General features: G+C 42.5%; 2 protein-coding genes across 5 annotated transcripts in view; one reads left to right on the top strand and one right to left on the bottom strand.

Annotated features, from left to right (window-relative positions):
- SDHA (succinate dehydrogenase complex flavoprotein subunit A) overlaps positions 1–4831 on the bottom strand; it is a 15767-nt gene extending 10936 nt beyond the window's left edge. Inside the window, exons 1-5 of the mRNA XM_085318694.1 lie at positions 4730–4831; positions 2312–2398; positions 1814–1975; positions 1270–1413; positions 957–1121 (exon numbers count right to left, since the gene is read on the bottom strand). Coding sequence (XP_085174820.1) covers positions 957–1121; positions 1270–1413; positions 1814–1975; positions 2312–2398; positions 4730–4795 — 624 coding nt within the window. The 5' untranslated portion in view covers positions 4796–4831. The remainder of the gene's footprint in view (positions 1–956; positions 1122–1269; positions 1414–1813; positions 1976–2311; positions 2399–4729) is intronic.
- Positions 4832–4975: 144 nt separating this feature from the next.
- Positions 4976–9816, top strand: CCDC127 (coiled-coil domain containing 127). 4 transcript variants are annotated; one of them, XM_085318697.1, is made up of 3 exons: positions 4976–5098; positions 5762–5890; positions 6589–9816. In XM_085318697.1, exons 2-3 carry the CDS (start codon positions 5770–5772, stop codon positions 7260–7262), a joined length of 795 nt encoding a protein of 264 aa, XP_085174823.1. In that variant the 5' UTR covers positions 4976–5098; positions 5762–5769; the 3' UTR covers positions 7263–9816. The 4 variants fall into 4 exon arrangements, with proteins under 4 accessions (XP_085174823.1, XP_085174822.1, XP_085174825.1 ...); XM_085318696.1 differs by having other exon boundaries at positions 4976–5146; XM_085318699.1 differs by lacking the exon at positions 4976–5098 and adding an exon at positions 5223–5397.
- The last annotated feature ends 5131 nt before the right edge of the window (positions 9817–14947 follow it).

Genomic DNA, 14947 nt, shown 5'->3' with positions numbered 1-14947 from the left:
AAAAAAAAAAAAACAGAAAAACAAAGAATCTATTCGTTTTGAGTGGTTGAACTAGAAAAGTCATAGCTACTCCAGAAGACTTGTTCTTTCAGTCTACATTTGACAATACTTTAGTCAGCTGCAAAGCTCAATACACGCACGAGCATGAATCATTACATCACCTTAAGACACACAACATATCTCCTCAAGCCCAGTATATCAACAGAACTAGCAAGCAAAGTCAGATTCTTTCATGCCCTCAAGGATCAGACTAGCATATGCCAGCACTGAGCATCTGTATTGCAATAGCACGTATGGTTTTAAGCACAAGGAGAGCAAATGGCTAGCTATTAAGTAAATAAAAACCATTAGCAAAAATGGATCTTCCCACTGTTACAGCATGCAGAATTGATAAGACCAGATATTAGAATTCTGGTCATTTACTTGCAAGAAAGCAAGCTCAGGAATGCACAGTAATCACAGTAATCCTTCAAGCATTTAAAAACATTACACATTTCCCCTGCTTCCTGTTTGAAGACGACTAAACAAAAATGTTGGCTTGTACCTTCTGTTAGTTCCCCAATGCCCTTGAATCAGCTTTTCTGAAAAAGGTGGGGTTTTGTAGAGTTTAAATAAATTCTGTCTTTGACAAGTTAACAGATGTAAAAGTATCAAGGAAAAACTACTCCAAACCACAAAGTTGACAGTGTCTACTACTCAAACATTGCCTCCAGAAGAGCAAGTATAAGCAGGATCCTTCAGTGTATTTTGTTTGTACTCCTGACCGCAAACAGGCATCTGCTAGGCTACATCCTTTCACAGTGCCTCGGGAAAGAAAATCCAGAATATACATTAGTGATTTGCCTAGATTCGCCTGATACTATACGTACGAGCAGCTACAAGTCTTTGATTTTTCAAAGCTACAAGAAATCACTACAAAGCTACAAGAAATTCAGTTTTACTTCACAGCTTCTTACCCTCCCATACAACGTATGTAATAGTGAGTGTCCTGTTCTGTCCGCAACACAACAGCATCTGTGAGCCTGTCCTCCTTTTCCAAACTGGAGACTCTGTCCACCAAATGCACGCTGATAGATTTTTCCTTCTTCTGTTCTACTGAATGGCATCCCATAATTTTCCAGCTGTTGAACCCAGATATAAGCATCAGATACAGATGTGCATAATAAGCCAGAAAGTTAACTTTTTAACTGTTCCTAGTAAGGAGATCTCAATGGACGTTGGTCTGTGCTATAATTACCTAAAGTGGAAATCAATTTCAGCGAATCTCACCTCTATCACTGCAGCAGGGGCCTGTTCAGTCATATAGTGTATGGCGTCCTGGTCCCCCAGCCAATCAGACCCTTTCACCGTGTCATAGAAATGCCACCTCCAGTTATCATCCTCCATATTTCCCAGGGCAGCATTGATCCCTCCCTAAAAATGAAAATACATATTCCTGGAATTATATTACTGAAGTACAGTTTCAGCAGTTTTTCCTCCTATTTCTGTTAAAATCACATGCTGTATACATAAGAAACAGTAAAGTCAGACTTAACATGGTTGTGAAAAAAATCCATGCAATCTTATTAGTTTCACAACAGCTCCTATCTTATTCTGATGAGTAACACAAAAGCTATATTCCGTACAAGGAATGCAGTAAAACAAAACTGAAGCTAGACATATATCGCCTTCCAAAATAGTTTCAACTGAATGTGTAATTTTTTTTTTATTATGTTGAAATTTTTATTATGTTGAAACAAATTCATGTTCATATCCAGACAGGCTTTCTGAAATCAGGTATTTCTTTTAACGTTTGTTCTGCCTAATTTCTCACCTGTGCAGCAACAGTATGAGATCTGGTAGGAAACAGCTTTGTAACACATGCTGTATTAAATCCAGCCTCTGACAAGCCAAATGCAGCACGCAGACCTGCTCCTCCTGCCCCCACAACAACAGCATCAAATTCATGGTCCACTACTGGATATTGTGTAGAAATCTGGAAAATGAAGGAAAAAGACAGTTTGTTACTACCAAAAATACTTCAAGCTGAGCCAAACTTTAAAGCTCTGTGTAGACACAAGGAATATACATTTAACATTCTTAACAGATGTAACACTCATTAAAAGAATATTTTAGATACTGTCTGCAAGGGGGAAATTTATCATGGAAAAAGCAATTCATTTCAGAAACTCAAACTCAGTATCTACTTGAACACAACACTCCACTGAAGCCAAACATCTGACACAGCATTCCTATGGTTTCCTTCCAGGCCTCAAAAATCTAATGTGTATTATCTATCTATTACTTAAGGTATAGAAAAGCACAAACATACCGAATCAGAAACCTTGGTGGAAGCACTTTTCTTTCCATCGACTGTGAAGTGAATGTTGCGTGCAAGAGTCTGGCATGCCGCTGGCCACTGTGGAAAGAAGTCAAGATGACTATTGTAGGACAAGTGTTTCCACAAGCAAAACTTGCAGCATTCTCAATTACCCTATGTTTATAATAATCATCTATTCACCACTGATTCCACATGTTCAAGAATACTGTATCAACAACATTTTAGAGCTATATGAGTGAAGTTCTGGCTTTCCTATCGCCATAACTAGAAGGAAAAATACTTAAAAGTTTTGTTGCACGTTTTTCTTTTGTCTAGTCAAAGTAACAAGTTGTCGTGGACTTTATCATATTTTCTTCACCTCATTAACACTTAACTAGTCTCTTAAACTTATCTGAGCCTTGTATGGCCAAAATGTATGTTTGCAACTAAGGCTCTGGCATTACCATGGTTTTTCTTACGCAAACAAAGATACAGACAGTTTTATGAGAATCACAGAAATCACTGGAAGACATCTCATTTGACTCAATCCACAAAATTTGAATTATTTCAGATATCTGAAAGAACCAGAGATATTCTCCTTGTTTTCATTCTGTATTTATTTGTGGCCTATTTAAAATCATTTATTCTTATCAGAACGAAGCACAGTGGCACAGTTTTCCCCTTCTGTAACTTTCTCATTGCTCCCTAAACACTAAACCACTAAAAGCACTAAACCACCCAAACTCACATCCAGTCTTTGCTTTGATAGTTTAAAACCACAATTCTAGCCCCTCTAGGTAAGTCACCAATTTTCCCAATCCTAGTACTCCTTTTATCAATCCTAGTATTCCTTCCTATTTCTTCCTCCTGGAGTTCCTCCTTCAGACTGTTTAGAAAATATATCTGTGTATATACTATTAGAACAGTAATACAAAAAAAGTCTTATCAGTGCCTTACACAGGCACACTAGTACTTTTCTATTTGAAATACCTCTCCAATACATTCCAGGACTGCATTTCTCTTTTCCAACAGTGGTTACAACAATGGTTAAATCACCCTGTAATACAGTCAACAAGAATTCATCTCTTTCCCCCCCCACCATGAAATAAACCATACTGAGCTTTACTCAATTAAGTTTTATCATCTCTCTTACTAATTCCTTACTAAGAATTAAATTTTACCATCTCTTACTAGTTCCTTAAAATCATCTTTTTGCTTAACAATGCATCTAAAGCATAGGAGTGTATTAATGAATATGACAACTTTTTAGAGACCAGGTAATTAGGTGAGATCATTAAATAAGATCAATCATAACAGCTATTACTGAGAAATTCTCCCAGTAAATCCCAGCCTTATGACTGTTGATCTCCCCCCCCCAATGCTGTGTTACTACACTTTTGGACAATTGCATGCCCATCTTAATCCCCATATTTATGCTTATCTTCATTAACTTTTCACATGGAAAATCAGATCAAGTGGTTCACTGATCAGACAAAATAGAAATACCAAGCAAAATGAAGTATAAAATCAATGTCTTTCTCCCAATGCACAGAGTCAATGTCCAGCTACAATCTCCAGTCAGAATTCTGCTATCAGTGCCTTATAAATAACAACCTTTTTAAAAAAATATATTATTTTCCTGAAGTTGCTACATCACTATTCTGTCAGACTATTTGTAAACAGTCATGAAGTATACCTCTGCATCAGAGAACTCTGGAAATCTATTAGCAAAAAATTTATATATATATATATATATATATAACAGATGCTTTTAATTTTCAGCTTCTGCAAAACAGATTTTTCAGGGATGTTATTCCCATTCACATTATTTTTGCTGTTGTCAAACAGGTAAGAATTTCTATTGTCCCTGAATTTTGATCAGAAAGATTATGAACAGATGTCCATTAAGCAGAAAAAGATGTACTCAAWTTGCAAATATTGATCACACGAATTCCAATTTCTTACTACAAGCACTACATGCCTTGGCAAATTAAAAGTCCTTCCTCACGTATATTATTATTTGCTCTAGTACGTGTATTTAGAATACAGTGAACGAGTTCATAGTGTTTCACTCTTTCTCTTTTTTTCCCCCTGAACAAGTGCCTTCACGAACCTCCAGGCACTCGGGCTCGYCCACGGGCTCCCGCGGCCGCAGCGCAGGACTGCCCCAAGGTCACGGAGGAAACACGCGCCAGTGACACCGCCGCGGRCGCTCAGAGAGGGGTGGGAGCAGGACGCCGGATAAGCGGTCCCCTCCCCCCTGCAAGAGGAGCGACAGGAGATTCTCGGAACCCCCGGGCCCAGCCTGCGTCATCTCCACCCTATCCCCCCGAAAGCAGCTCTCCACCCTTCCCGCGGCCTTCGCCTTCTCCACTCCCTTCGCCGCTGGAAGGGCAAGGCGGTCGGGTCAGGCCGAGCACCCACACTTACCGCCCGCGCCACAGGCCATAACCAACGCTTCGCAAAACTCCGCGAAGCCGCTACTGTCGCCGCCATTTCACACGGGCCCGCGGGGAGCTGTCAAGGCGCATGCGCGAGACCTCGCTAGCAGTGCCGTTATCCGCAGGGCTCGGCAGGAGATACCAACGGGGTGTGTGTGCGGGGGGAGTCAGAGGCTGCCTGCGCGCGGGCTTCCCCCCAGAACGCTCCCCCGGCCCTCCTTTCTTGCGAGAAGCTCCAGAGTGGCCAGGCGAACGGGAACACTTCGCGCTCGAGCGCGTCGCTTTGTCCTTTCCCTCTCCATTTCCCCCTTTTTTCTCTCGGCTAATGGGTCAGCCCGAGAAGAGGCGGGGCCGGCAGGTAAGTGGCTCTGAGGGCGCTCTGCCGCGGCTTCGCACACCTGGGCTGGTACGTAACTGCCCCCGCTACGGCCAGCGTCCCTCGCCCCCACGCGCGGCGTGAGGCTCCCTGGCGCCCCCCGCGTCCTCGCGCGCCGCGAGGGCAGGGCCTGCCCGGGCAGGGCCGCGCCGGGCTGGCGGTGGGGACGGCCTGGCCTGGCCGGGGACCCGCTGTGCCGAGGGGCCTGAAGGGCTCCGGGACGGCGGCCCGGGTGGCAGGGACCGCCTAGCCTCGCACCCAACTCGGAGAGCGAGCGGAAGGTAACGCCAGCGAGCGCTGAGGCCTGCGGGGTCCGAGCGCTGGGAGCCGACCTGCAAGCCTCAGCGCGGCCCCTGGTTGTGTACCCTACCTGAGGGACCTCTGCTGAGCAAAAGCACATTGCGTTGAAGGTTCCGAATAACGGACTGTATTTCTCGTCTTTGGGGCAGTTTGCATCAGGATTTTGTTACCTTAAGCTGTCTCTTAAAGTTCTCTTTTTATCTGGTTTGATGCAGAGTCTAAAGCAGAAATGCTTGTCCTAAGGTTAGCACTGGTTCAGATAAAATAATAGTTATGGCAGCAGCCTTTGTTGCTGTGTACAGCACTAATACAGTGTTTCCCTCCCTTCTTTCCTATGAATCTAAGGTGTCTTCATGAATAATTTAAATGATCCTCCCAACTGGAACATCCAGCCAAATCAAAGAGAGCCCAGGGATGAGGGCAGCAGATGGAATTACGCTTTGCTGGTTCCCATGCTGGGATTGGCAGCCTTTCGTAAGTAGTATCTAATGCTCGTGCTGGAGTGTGTTGCCGTGTGCAGGCATGTAACCTTCAGGCTGAAGTGAAATTTCTGAAACAATACAATGATTAAGTAATACACTGTCTCGGGATTTCCTCTAGCCTGCCCTTGGTCTCCAGGCTGTGTCATACATTTTGGAATGTTCCAGTAAATGCTGTTAAATTAATAGCCCTAAGGCAATGAYAATTTTTTACACATGGAATTGAATCTGCATTTTAATAAGCTCCACTTTACACAGCCCTCTGTCACAGGAGGAAACAAGTGATATGCTAGAGAGCCAAAAGRTAACAACCCGAAGAGCTACTGATGTATATCTATTTACTGGGCCTAGAAAGTTCTTAGCGTAGTTTCCCCATTAGGAACCTTGAGTTTATCTCCTCAATAATTCTTCCTTCTTTAATCCATGAAGTATGTGTGTGAGCGATAAAAGACTAGTGGAGATTTCGCTTCAAAGGAAACATGATTATCTAGTTTGACTTACTGTGAAACTTGGACCCACAGAAGTTCACTCTGTAGGCCATGTAAACAGAAGTGGATGCCTCTTTTTGGTGTTCAGGGACCAGGAAAGAAAGTTTCAACCGCAGAATAACTTCTCTTTTGAGGTATACTTAATTAATCCCATCAATGTTATCTGTGTGTTACTAATATGTGGAGTCTCATTTGTATATGATAGGTTGGATCTGGACCAGAGAATGTCAGAAAGAAATAGAAAGAGAAAAAAAAGAATATTATAAAAAACACTCATCTTTACAAAGAGACCTAGAAGCCAAATACCGGGATATCATCACAGAAAATCGTCGCACAGTTGCTCACTTGGAGCTGGAGCTTGAAAAGGAACGCAACAGAACCTTGAGTTACCGTGAAGCACTGGTGTCTCAGAGTCGCAAATTAGTAGAAGAAAGAAGAATCCTAGAACAGGAACAGGAGAAATTAGAACGAGAAAAACAAGTCCTCTTGCACTCAGGAGCTGCAGGTAACTTGTACCAAAGTTATCTGGCAAAGGAAGAAGAGTGGCAAAAAAGAGCCAATATTCTACTAAAAGAATTTGAAGATGGACTTAAAGAAAGACAGGAAATCTACTGCAGTCTTGTGGTACCAAGAAACCAGAGACTAGAAATAGAGAAAAATCTGCTAGTTAAAGCAGCAACTGATCCTGTTGCTGTGGATCTGCAAATGGAGAGTGGCTTGAAAGATATTTTCAAGCATGATAACTACTGTGGCAATCTGCTGAACAGAAACAAAAGTCAAAATGGAAGACTTATGTGGCTGTATCTCAGATATTGGGAGCTAGCTATTGAAGTACAGAAGTTCCAGAGGGTAGAAAAAGCTATGTTAGGAAAACAATAGGTAGGGGAAATAATGATCTTTCATGTGCTCCACCATGAATAGTATAGACTATCACAACTGTAGTCTGAAGCTGTTAAATTCTACTTTGTTTTGACAGTTTCCCTTCCTCATTGCATTTGTATTTGCATGGGACGTGTACAGTGTGGGTGCCTTTCCTTTCACTATTTAACAACAAATGCTCTAGTGAGCTGTGCACTTTGCTCTAAAACTCTGTGAGTGTGTTTGTATTGCAGACTGCAGTGTAGYGTACAGATATGCAGGCTTCTGTAGGTACCAGAAGCACCAAAAATGGAAACCAAGTTAGACTAATTTACCTACCTGCTGGTTATCCTCCTCCAATGGAGAATGAGAATTGTCTCCCTCAAGCTAGGTAACACATAGTGCTCCTTATCTCTAATTTCTTGCATAAGTGTTTCATCACCTTTTTTAAGCAGGCCTGATTTCCAGGCAGAAACTTGGAAGAGACCATGATCAAGCAAGGTTCCTTGTCACATAAATCCTACATGTGCTTGCATATATATATGTGTGTGTGTGTGTGTGTATATGTAAAATGTGTGTGACTGTGTGTGTGTGTGTATATATATATATATATATACACACACACAGACACACACATGTATGTGTGTATATGTGTGTACATGTATATACGTTTGTATAATACATACATTTCTATGTATTACTATTCCAAGGGAGGAAAGAGTATGATCTTGTTTAGATTAATCAGTTTTGCATTGTCTTGTTTTTCAGGCTTAATGTGCAAATGGGACTTTCTGTAGGAAACATCCCAAAGATGCTAATCAAAGTAATGCCTAAAAAACAGATTGATCAAAGTCTCGCTTGAACTAGGGAAGCGTATCTGAGTTCTAAATGGAAAGTATATGAACTCTAGGCTATATTCATACCATATAAATGTTAAGAATACGTACGTTTTCTTCTTAGTCAAGACTTCAGTTATTACTGAAGAGTGTGCCTCTAGCATAGACCTTACCATGCTGCTGTCTCTGTGTCCTGGTGCACTGGGTGGTACATGTTTCACTTCCAGGAGCCTCTGAAGATTCCTGTCAGTACATCTGGCCCCATGCCTGGTACAGGCCCTATTTGATACTCGCATACAGAAACATAAATATAGCCTGACCACCTCTAGCCACTTCCAGCCCTACAGTTGTCTCAGTTCTCCCAGAACTGAAGTATACTTTTCCAAAACTGTTAAATTTTGAACTTACAGTTCACCTCTTCAGAAGAGGTAAACATGACTCTGAAAGCCTATGAACTGTGAGCAACAAGCTTTGCAAAGGTTTAAGTAAAAGGGCTTTTAACTTTATTGAGCACAATAAAATGAACAGATCTAGACAGAACATTAAAAATACCATAGTGCATTTCTGTGCTTGAAATCCTCTGAAACTTTGGTTCTTTGTGGAGAGTGGGAACCACATTTAGTTTCAAATGTGCCATGCATTTTGGAGTGTATTTCTTCCTCCTTTCTAATCCAGCCTTACTCCCAAAGCAGCAGTGTGTACCCTTTTGTTTATAACCTTATAACCTTCTCTGTTACTTGGCATTGATCAGTGTTGATAGGTTGTCAGTTCTTCAGCAGTTCTTCAGTTATTCAGGATCAACCTTGAAACAAGTTTGCCCTAGGCTGTCAGCTGTTGCTTGGCTCAGAAGCAGTCCAGCAAAGTGGATGCCTGTGCAAGTTTAACAGAGCTCTGGCAGATTTGGAGTTTTCTCTTATTATCTCCTCTTGGYTTCATTTTAGCCTGAGTACAGGAGACAGCAGATAAGTCAACCATGCAAATTGTGTATGCAACCTAACGTAGTTACTCAGCAGAAATGCCCCACATGAAACAAAATTCTTAAACTGTACATGTTTCTCAAATAATCATTTCTTCAGTTGTGATTTTGCTCACTTTAGTGGTAACTATACTATTGTATTGATCTGTCAGCCTTTTATGGAATGATATTTCTTAAAAATAAAGTTGTGGTAAACATACATTACCAAAAGAGGAAAAAAATATATTATYGCAAGCACCGAAAAGGCCAAAGATTTTATGGATGCCAAATATATGCAGGTTGGGAGATGCCAATAAGCAATTGAAATACTACTCTTGTGTGACCACTTGAGGCAAGCTGCTGTAGCTGACCATATGCACATACCCTAATTGCTTAGTAGAACAAATAAAACAACTTCCCTTGTGTGTAATTCCTTCAGCTTGTGGAAACTGCCGCACAGCTATGGAGAGTTTAGTGAGTACATACAGGCAGTTACAGCAATTCAGCTGACATACAGTAGCCAGTGTATCTATGCCAATATATTCAAGACTCATGCCTTGACTTTGTACATGTTCATTAGTTCTTGATATTAAAAGGTCAAGCTTTTATGCTTTCTGAGTTTTTTCATAGTTTGTCACTGACATCAACTCAAAATATTTAAAGAAAACGTGTAATCAAGAGGGTAAAATACTTTCTTCAGTATAAATATGTAAATTGAAGCACTGTGTGCTTGACTGTATGTGATTGGATGCAATGTAATAAATGTTTGAAATTCTCTTCTTTAGACGTTTTGACTGTTTGTACAGCTAAGGTTGTTCATGGACACTTTGCAGATCAGGATATTAAGACAAAAGAGCAATTTGAGGAGAATTTTTGAACACAGGTTTAGAAGTATCACTCCTATTAGTTTCTACTGAAATAAATATTTCTTAGTGTTAAGCATTTTTGAAATACTCCCCCTCTAGAGGTTGAGTTATATTGAAAGTTCTGTTGTGAGCTTTATCTTGCTTAGTAGCTATTGATTTAGGTTAGTGATTTGTTTGAAAATTCCCTTATATATGTACAACGTAAGMATAATTTGTCTTCAGAATATTTAATGAAGATCTTTTGATTACAAAATGTCACTCACCTATTAAATAGACAATTAAAAATTTTAAATCTTTATGCACTGTATTGTAAATTGAAAGAGGAGGATGAGAGGAGGGGGATTTGTCTATTTTATGCCAGCTTTCTAAGCAAATTGGCACTTAAAAAGCTTTGGTTTCAGTGCTGAGCAGAGTATGTTGGATTTTTTTTTTTTTTTTTTAGAAAGAACAGATGCCCTAAAGTGAGATAAATGCACCAGCATTAACTAAAGATGAATGATTAAAGATGACCATTCTACTGAAACACTGGGGTTATTGCTTCTGACTGATAGGACACCCTGCCTTCCTCCAGAATCCCTCAAAAGTCTTATACTGTGCTTCAACTACTTTTTGTTTCCTTCTGTGGATTTTCTCATCTTCCTGTTTTCCAAAGCATTCCAATCCCACTGTTACAAGACAGTGTTCAGAAGTCTTGGAGATTCCTGTTCCTGTTAGTAATAGATCATTCATCTCCTTGTATTTGACACAGTGCTTCATATTGCACCCATCCCTCATCCTCACAGGAGGATGCCTTTTTTGTGAAATACTAGAAATGAAAAGAGGAGTGCTTGTTACCAAATTGAGAATAAAAGTTAGGTTTGTTAATGTAACTTAGAGTTACAATTCCCACACTGTTCCAAGAGTTCGAGTTTTGGATTTCTTTTTAATACATATATTATTTAGAAGCTTCACATATTACAGGTTCAGCCTTTCCTGAAAGTTAGCAATTACTTAGGTTTGGAATATTTCCAAGTAATTTTTGCTATTATTATTAGCTTAATCATTTACTATCATTGGAAATCTCTTATATATATAGCCATATAAAAACTTAGCTTTCAGAAGAATAATCAAGTTGATACGCATTTCTATGTATTTGTGATTGGCTAATAATTTACAGCATTCCTGTTGAATCTACCTGTGACACTATATGGTAGGTACTCCATAAGATGATTTGGACAAAGTGTTTTCTAAAGTCTTTTGCATGAAGCATTGAGTTTCTGAAAATACCATCTTCCTATGCAACATTTGTATAACACACTCATGGGCTTACATTTATTTATCAGTATGAGATAATTAAATAAGAAGTAACCAAACAACTGATAGGCTCTTTGTCCATTACAGTAACCAAAGACTGATACTGTAATGAGAAATACAAAGCAGGGATGCTGCCTGTGTGTGCACCAATGCTTCAGATGACTGCAAGCAGTTTTACTTGCCGTGTGTCAAAGAGCTGGAGTACGTGTTTCAAGGTTCTTAAGGAGGCTGTGTGTTCCTTTCCAAGTGAAGTCGTGCCTGGAGGTGCTGAGGTTGGCCTGGTGTTTGGTGAATGAGACTCCACGAGCCCACAGGTATTGGAGAAGGGAATGTCCCTCCCAAAGTCTTCAGCCTCCCCTGAGTCCAAGTAGTGTGTGCTCTGAGAGTAGCTGCACATTTTATTTTCACTATTTCATAGTTAATTAGCCCCCAGTCCATGTCCAGGAAGGCAGTCACAACATTAAGGCCAGCCCTATAAACTTTTCACCCTCAGACACAGGAAACTCCCTGAGGTACCTTGTGCTTTCATTAGAAGAAAACACATCCTGCCTAGCCTATGTTGTGCCATGCAGCTTCTGTGCTGGGTATATGAAACAGAAAACTACAAAACATTTCCTGTGTTTAATGGAACTTGGATTGAGCATTAGAAAAGGGAAATGTTTCTTAGAAAGTGCTGCCTTCTGGCAGGGGGACAGGTAAAGAGGGAGCAGCCCAGAGGGTCTGACCTTCTCTCACTTCCTTTACTTAAACATGAGCTGCAAGAAGACTAGTGGCAGGACAAGCATGTAGCCATGAGCTCAAAGGAMTGTTGTACTCTGGAAGTGAGGGTTCTGTTCAAGCTCCCTTGAGAAGAAGGGCTCTTAGGAAGCCATCCTTTACCTCTTGCCTTTTTAAGCATACCTTTGAGTGCTCCTGTTCTGATAGGATGAGCAAATAGCAAGAGTTACTCTGTGGAGGAKACAAGGCAGAAACAGCAGCCAACAGCCCGGATATTGTGGCAAAATCAAGAGAATTTAAGTTATAACTGTGATGAAAGGATGAAATGCAGATTTGCTCTTTAGTTATAGTTGTGCAGCTGGGTATAAAGGCTAAACCTGTGTGCATACACAGGATGCCTGAGGTTGGAAAGGACTTCTGGAGATCATCTAGTTTAACCCACCCCCTGCTCAAGCAAGGTCACCTAGGGCACATTGTCCAGGCCCCTGTTCAGATGGCTTTTAAATATCTCGAAGGAGGGAGACTCCACAACCTCTCTGGGCAACCTGTTCCAGTGCTCTTGTCACCATCACAGTAAAAAGGGTTTTCCTTATGTTCAGGCGGAACTTCCTGTGTTTCAGTTGGTGTCCATTGCTTCTCATCCTATCACTGGGCACCACTGAAAAGAGTCCAGCCCCCTCCTCTTTACACCTTCTCTTCAGATACTTACACACATTGATAAGATCATCCCTAGATTTTCTCTTCTCCAGGCTGAAGTCCCAGCTCTCACAGCCTTTCCCTCATAGGAGAGCTCCAGTCCCTTCATCATCTTTGTAGCCCTACACTGGCCTCACTCCAATAGCTCCATGTCTCTCTTGTACTAGGAAGCCCAGAACTAGACTTAGAACTCCAGGCATGGCCTCACCAGGGCTGTGTAGAGGGGAAGAATCACCTGCCTYGACCTGCTGATAACACTCTTCCTAATGCACCCGCGGACACCACTGACCTTCTTGGCCAGAAGGGCACATTGCTGGCTCATGGTCTACCTGTTGTCCAACAGGACCCCCAGGTCCTTCTCCGCAAAACTGCTCTCCAGCAGGGTCAGCCCCCAGCCTGTACTTGTGCACAGTGGGGGGACTCTGCACTTCCCTACTTTGAACTTTATGAGGTTCCTCTCTGCCCAACTCTCCAGCCTGTCCAAATCTCTCTGAATGGCAGCACAGCCCTATGGAGTATCAGCCACTCCCCCCAGTTTGGTATCATCAGCAAATTGGTGAGGAGACACTCTTTCCCTTCATCCAGGTCATTGATGAATAAGGTGAACAAGAAGGGACCCAGTACTGACCCCTGGGAGATACCGTTAACTACAGACCTCCAACTAGACCTTGCATCACTGATCACAACCCTCTGAGCTCTGCCATCCAGCCAGTTCCCAGTCCACCTCACTTCTGTCCACATGAGTGGATACTCATTTAACTCACACTTCCCGAGCTTGCCTAGGAGGATGTTACAGGAGAGTGTCGAAAGCCTTGCTGAAGTCAAGGTATAYAACATCCACTGCTCTCCTCTCATCTACCCAGCCAGTCATTCGATTGTAAAAGGCTATCAGATTGGTTAAACGTGATTTCCTCTTGGTGAATCCATACTGACTACTCCTGATCACCTTCTTATCCTTCACATGCTTAGAGGTGGCATCCAGGATGAGCTGTTCCATCACCTTTCTAGGGATGGAGGGGAAGCTGACTGGCCTATAGTTTCCTGGGTCCTCCTTCTTGTCCCTTTTCAAGACTGGAGTGACACTGGCTTTCCTCCAGTCCTCAGGCACCTCTCCTATCTACCTTGACTTCAGCACTTAACACTGCCTCCCATAACATCCTCCTAGGCAAGCTCAGAAAGTGAGGATTAGATGAGTGGACAGTGAGGTGGATTGAAAATTGGCTGAAAAGCAGAGCTCAGAAGATTGTCATCAGTGGTGCAGAGTCTAGTTGGAGGCCTGTGGCTGGTGGAGTTCCCCAGGGCTCAGTACTGGGTCTCTTCTTGTTCAGCTTATTCGTCAATGATGTGGATGAAGGGACAGAGTGGGGCAGAGAGAAACCTCATGAAGTTCAACAAGGGCAAGTGCAGGGTCCTGCACCTGGGGAGGAATAACCCCAGGCACAAGTACAGGTTGGRGACTGACCTGCTGGAAAGCAGCTTTGCAGAGAAGGACCTGGGAGTCCTGGTGGACAACAAGTTGACCACAAGCTAACAATGTGCTCTTGTGGCCAGGAAGGCCAGTGGTATCCTGGGGTGCATTAGGAAGCGTGTTGCCAGCAGGTGGAGGGAGGTGATCCTGCCCCTCTACTCAGCACTGGTGAGGCCATGTCTCAAGTACTGCATCCACTTCTAGGCTCCCCAGCACAAGAGAGACATGGAGCTATTGGAGAGTGTCCAGTGTAGGGCTACAAAGATGATCAGAGGAGTGGAGCATCTGCCCTACGAGGAACGGCTGCGAGAGCTGTGTCTGTTTAGCCTAGAGAAGAGAAGACTGAGGGGGGATCTTATCAATGTGTATAAGTATCTGAAGGGAGGGTGTCAGGGGGATGGGGACAAACTCTTTTCAGTGGTGCTAAGTGACAGGACAAGAGACAACAGGCACAAACTGAATCACAGGAAGTTCTGCCTGGACATGAGGAGGAATTTCTTTCCTGTGAGAGTGACAGAACATTGGAAGAGGTTGCCCAGAGAGGCTGTGGAGTCTCCTCCTCTGGAGATATTCAAAACCCACCTGGATGCAAMCCTRTCTRACATKCTCTAGGTGACCCTGCTTRAGCAGGGGGTTTGGACTAGATGTTCTCCAGAGATCCCTTCCAACCTCAACCATTCTGTGGTTCTGTGATTCTGTGAAGGCATTCGGTATCTCTGCCTTTTCTGTATCCTTTGTCATAAGGGCCCCTGACCCATTCAGCAGTGGACCCACATTTCTCGTAGTCTTTCTTTTTTTACTGATATATTTAAAGAAGCCCTTCTTGTTGTCCTTGACATCCCTTGCCAAATTATACTCCAAACGGGCCTTGGCCT

This window comes from Rhea americana, unplaced genomic scaffold, assembly GCF_003343005.1.
Source record: "Rhea americana isolate MKP2758 unplaced genomic scaffold, rheAme1 scaffold_55, whole genome shotgun sequence".
Classification (NCBI taxonomy): domain Eukaryota; kingdom Metazoa; phylum Chordata; class Aves; order Rheiformes; family Rheidae; genus Rhea; species Rhea americana.
Note: the sequence above shows the minus strand (reverse complement) of the source record. Positions and strands in the feature narration are given on the sequence as shown.

What these genes read in the sequence shown, in the direction of transcription:
- CCDC127 (XM_085318697.1), top strand. Translation starts at nt 5,770, where the DNA reads ATGAATAATTTAAATGATCCTCCCAACTGGAACATCCAGCCAAATCAA. An exon ending in GCTGGGATTGGCAGCCTTTC is followed by an intron (nt 5,891 to 6,588) that starts GTAAGTAGTATC and finishes TGTATATGATAG; the next exon opens with GTTGGATCTGGACCAGAGAA.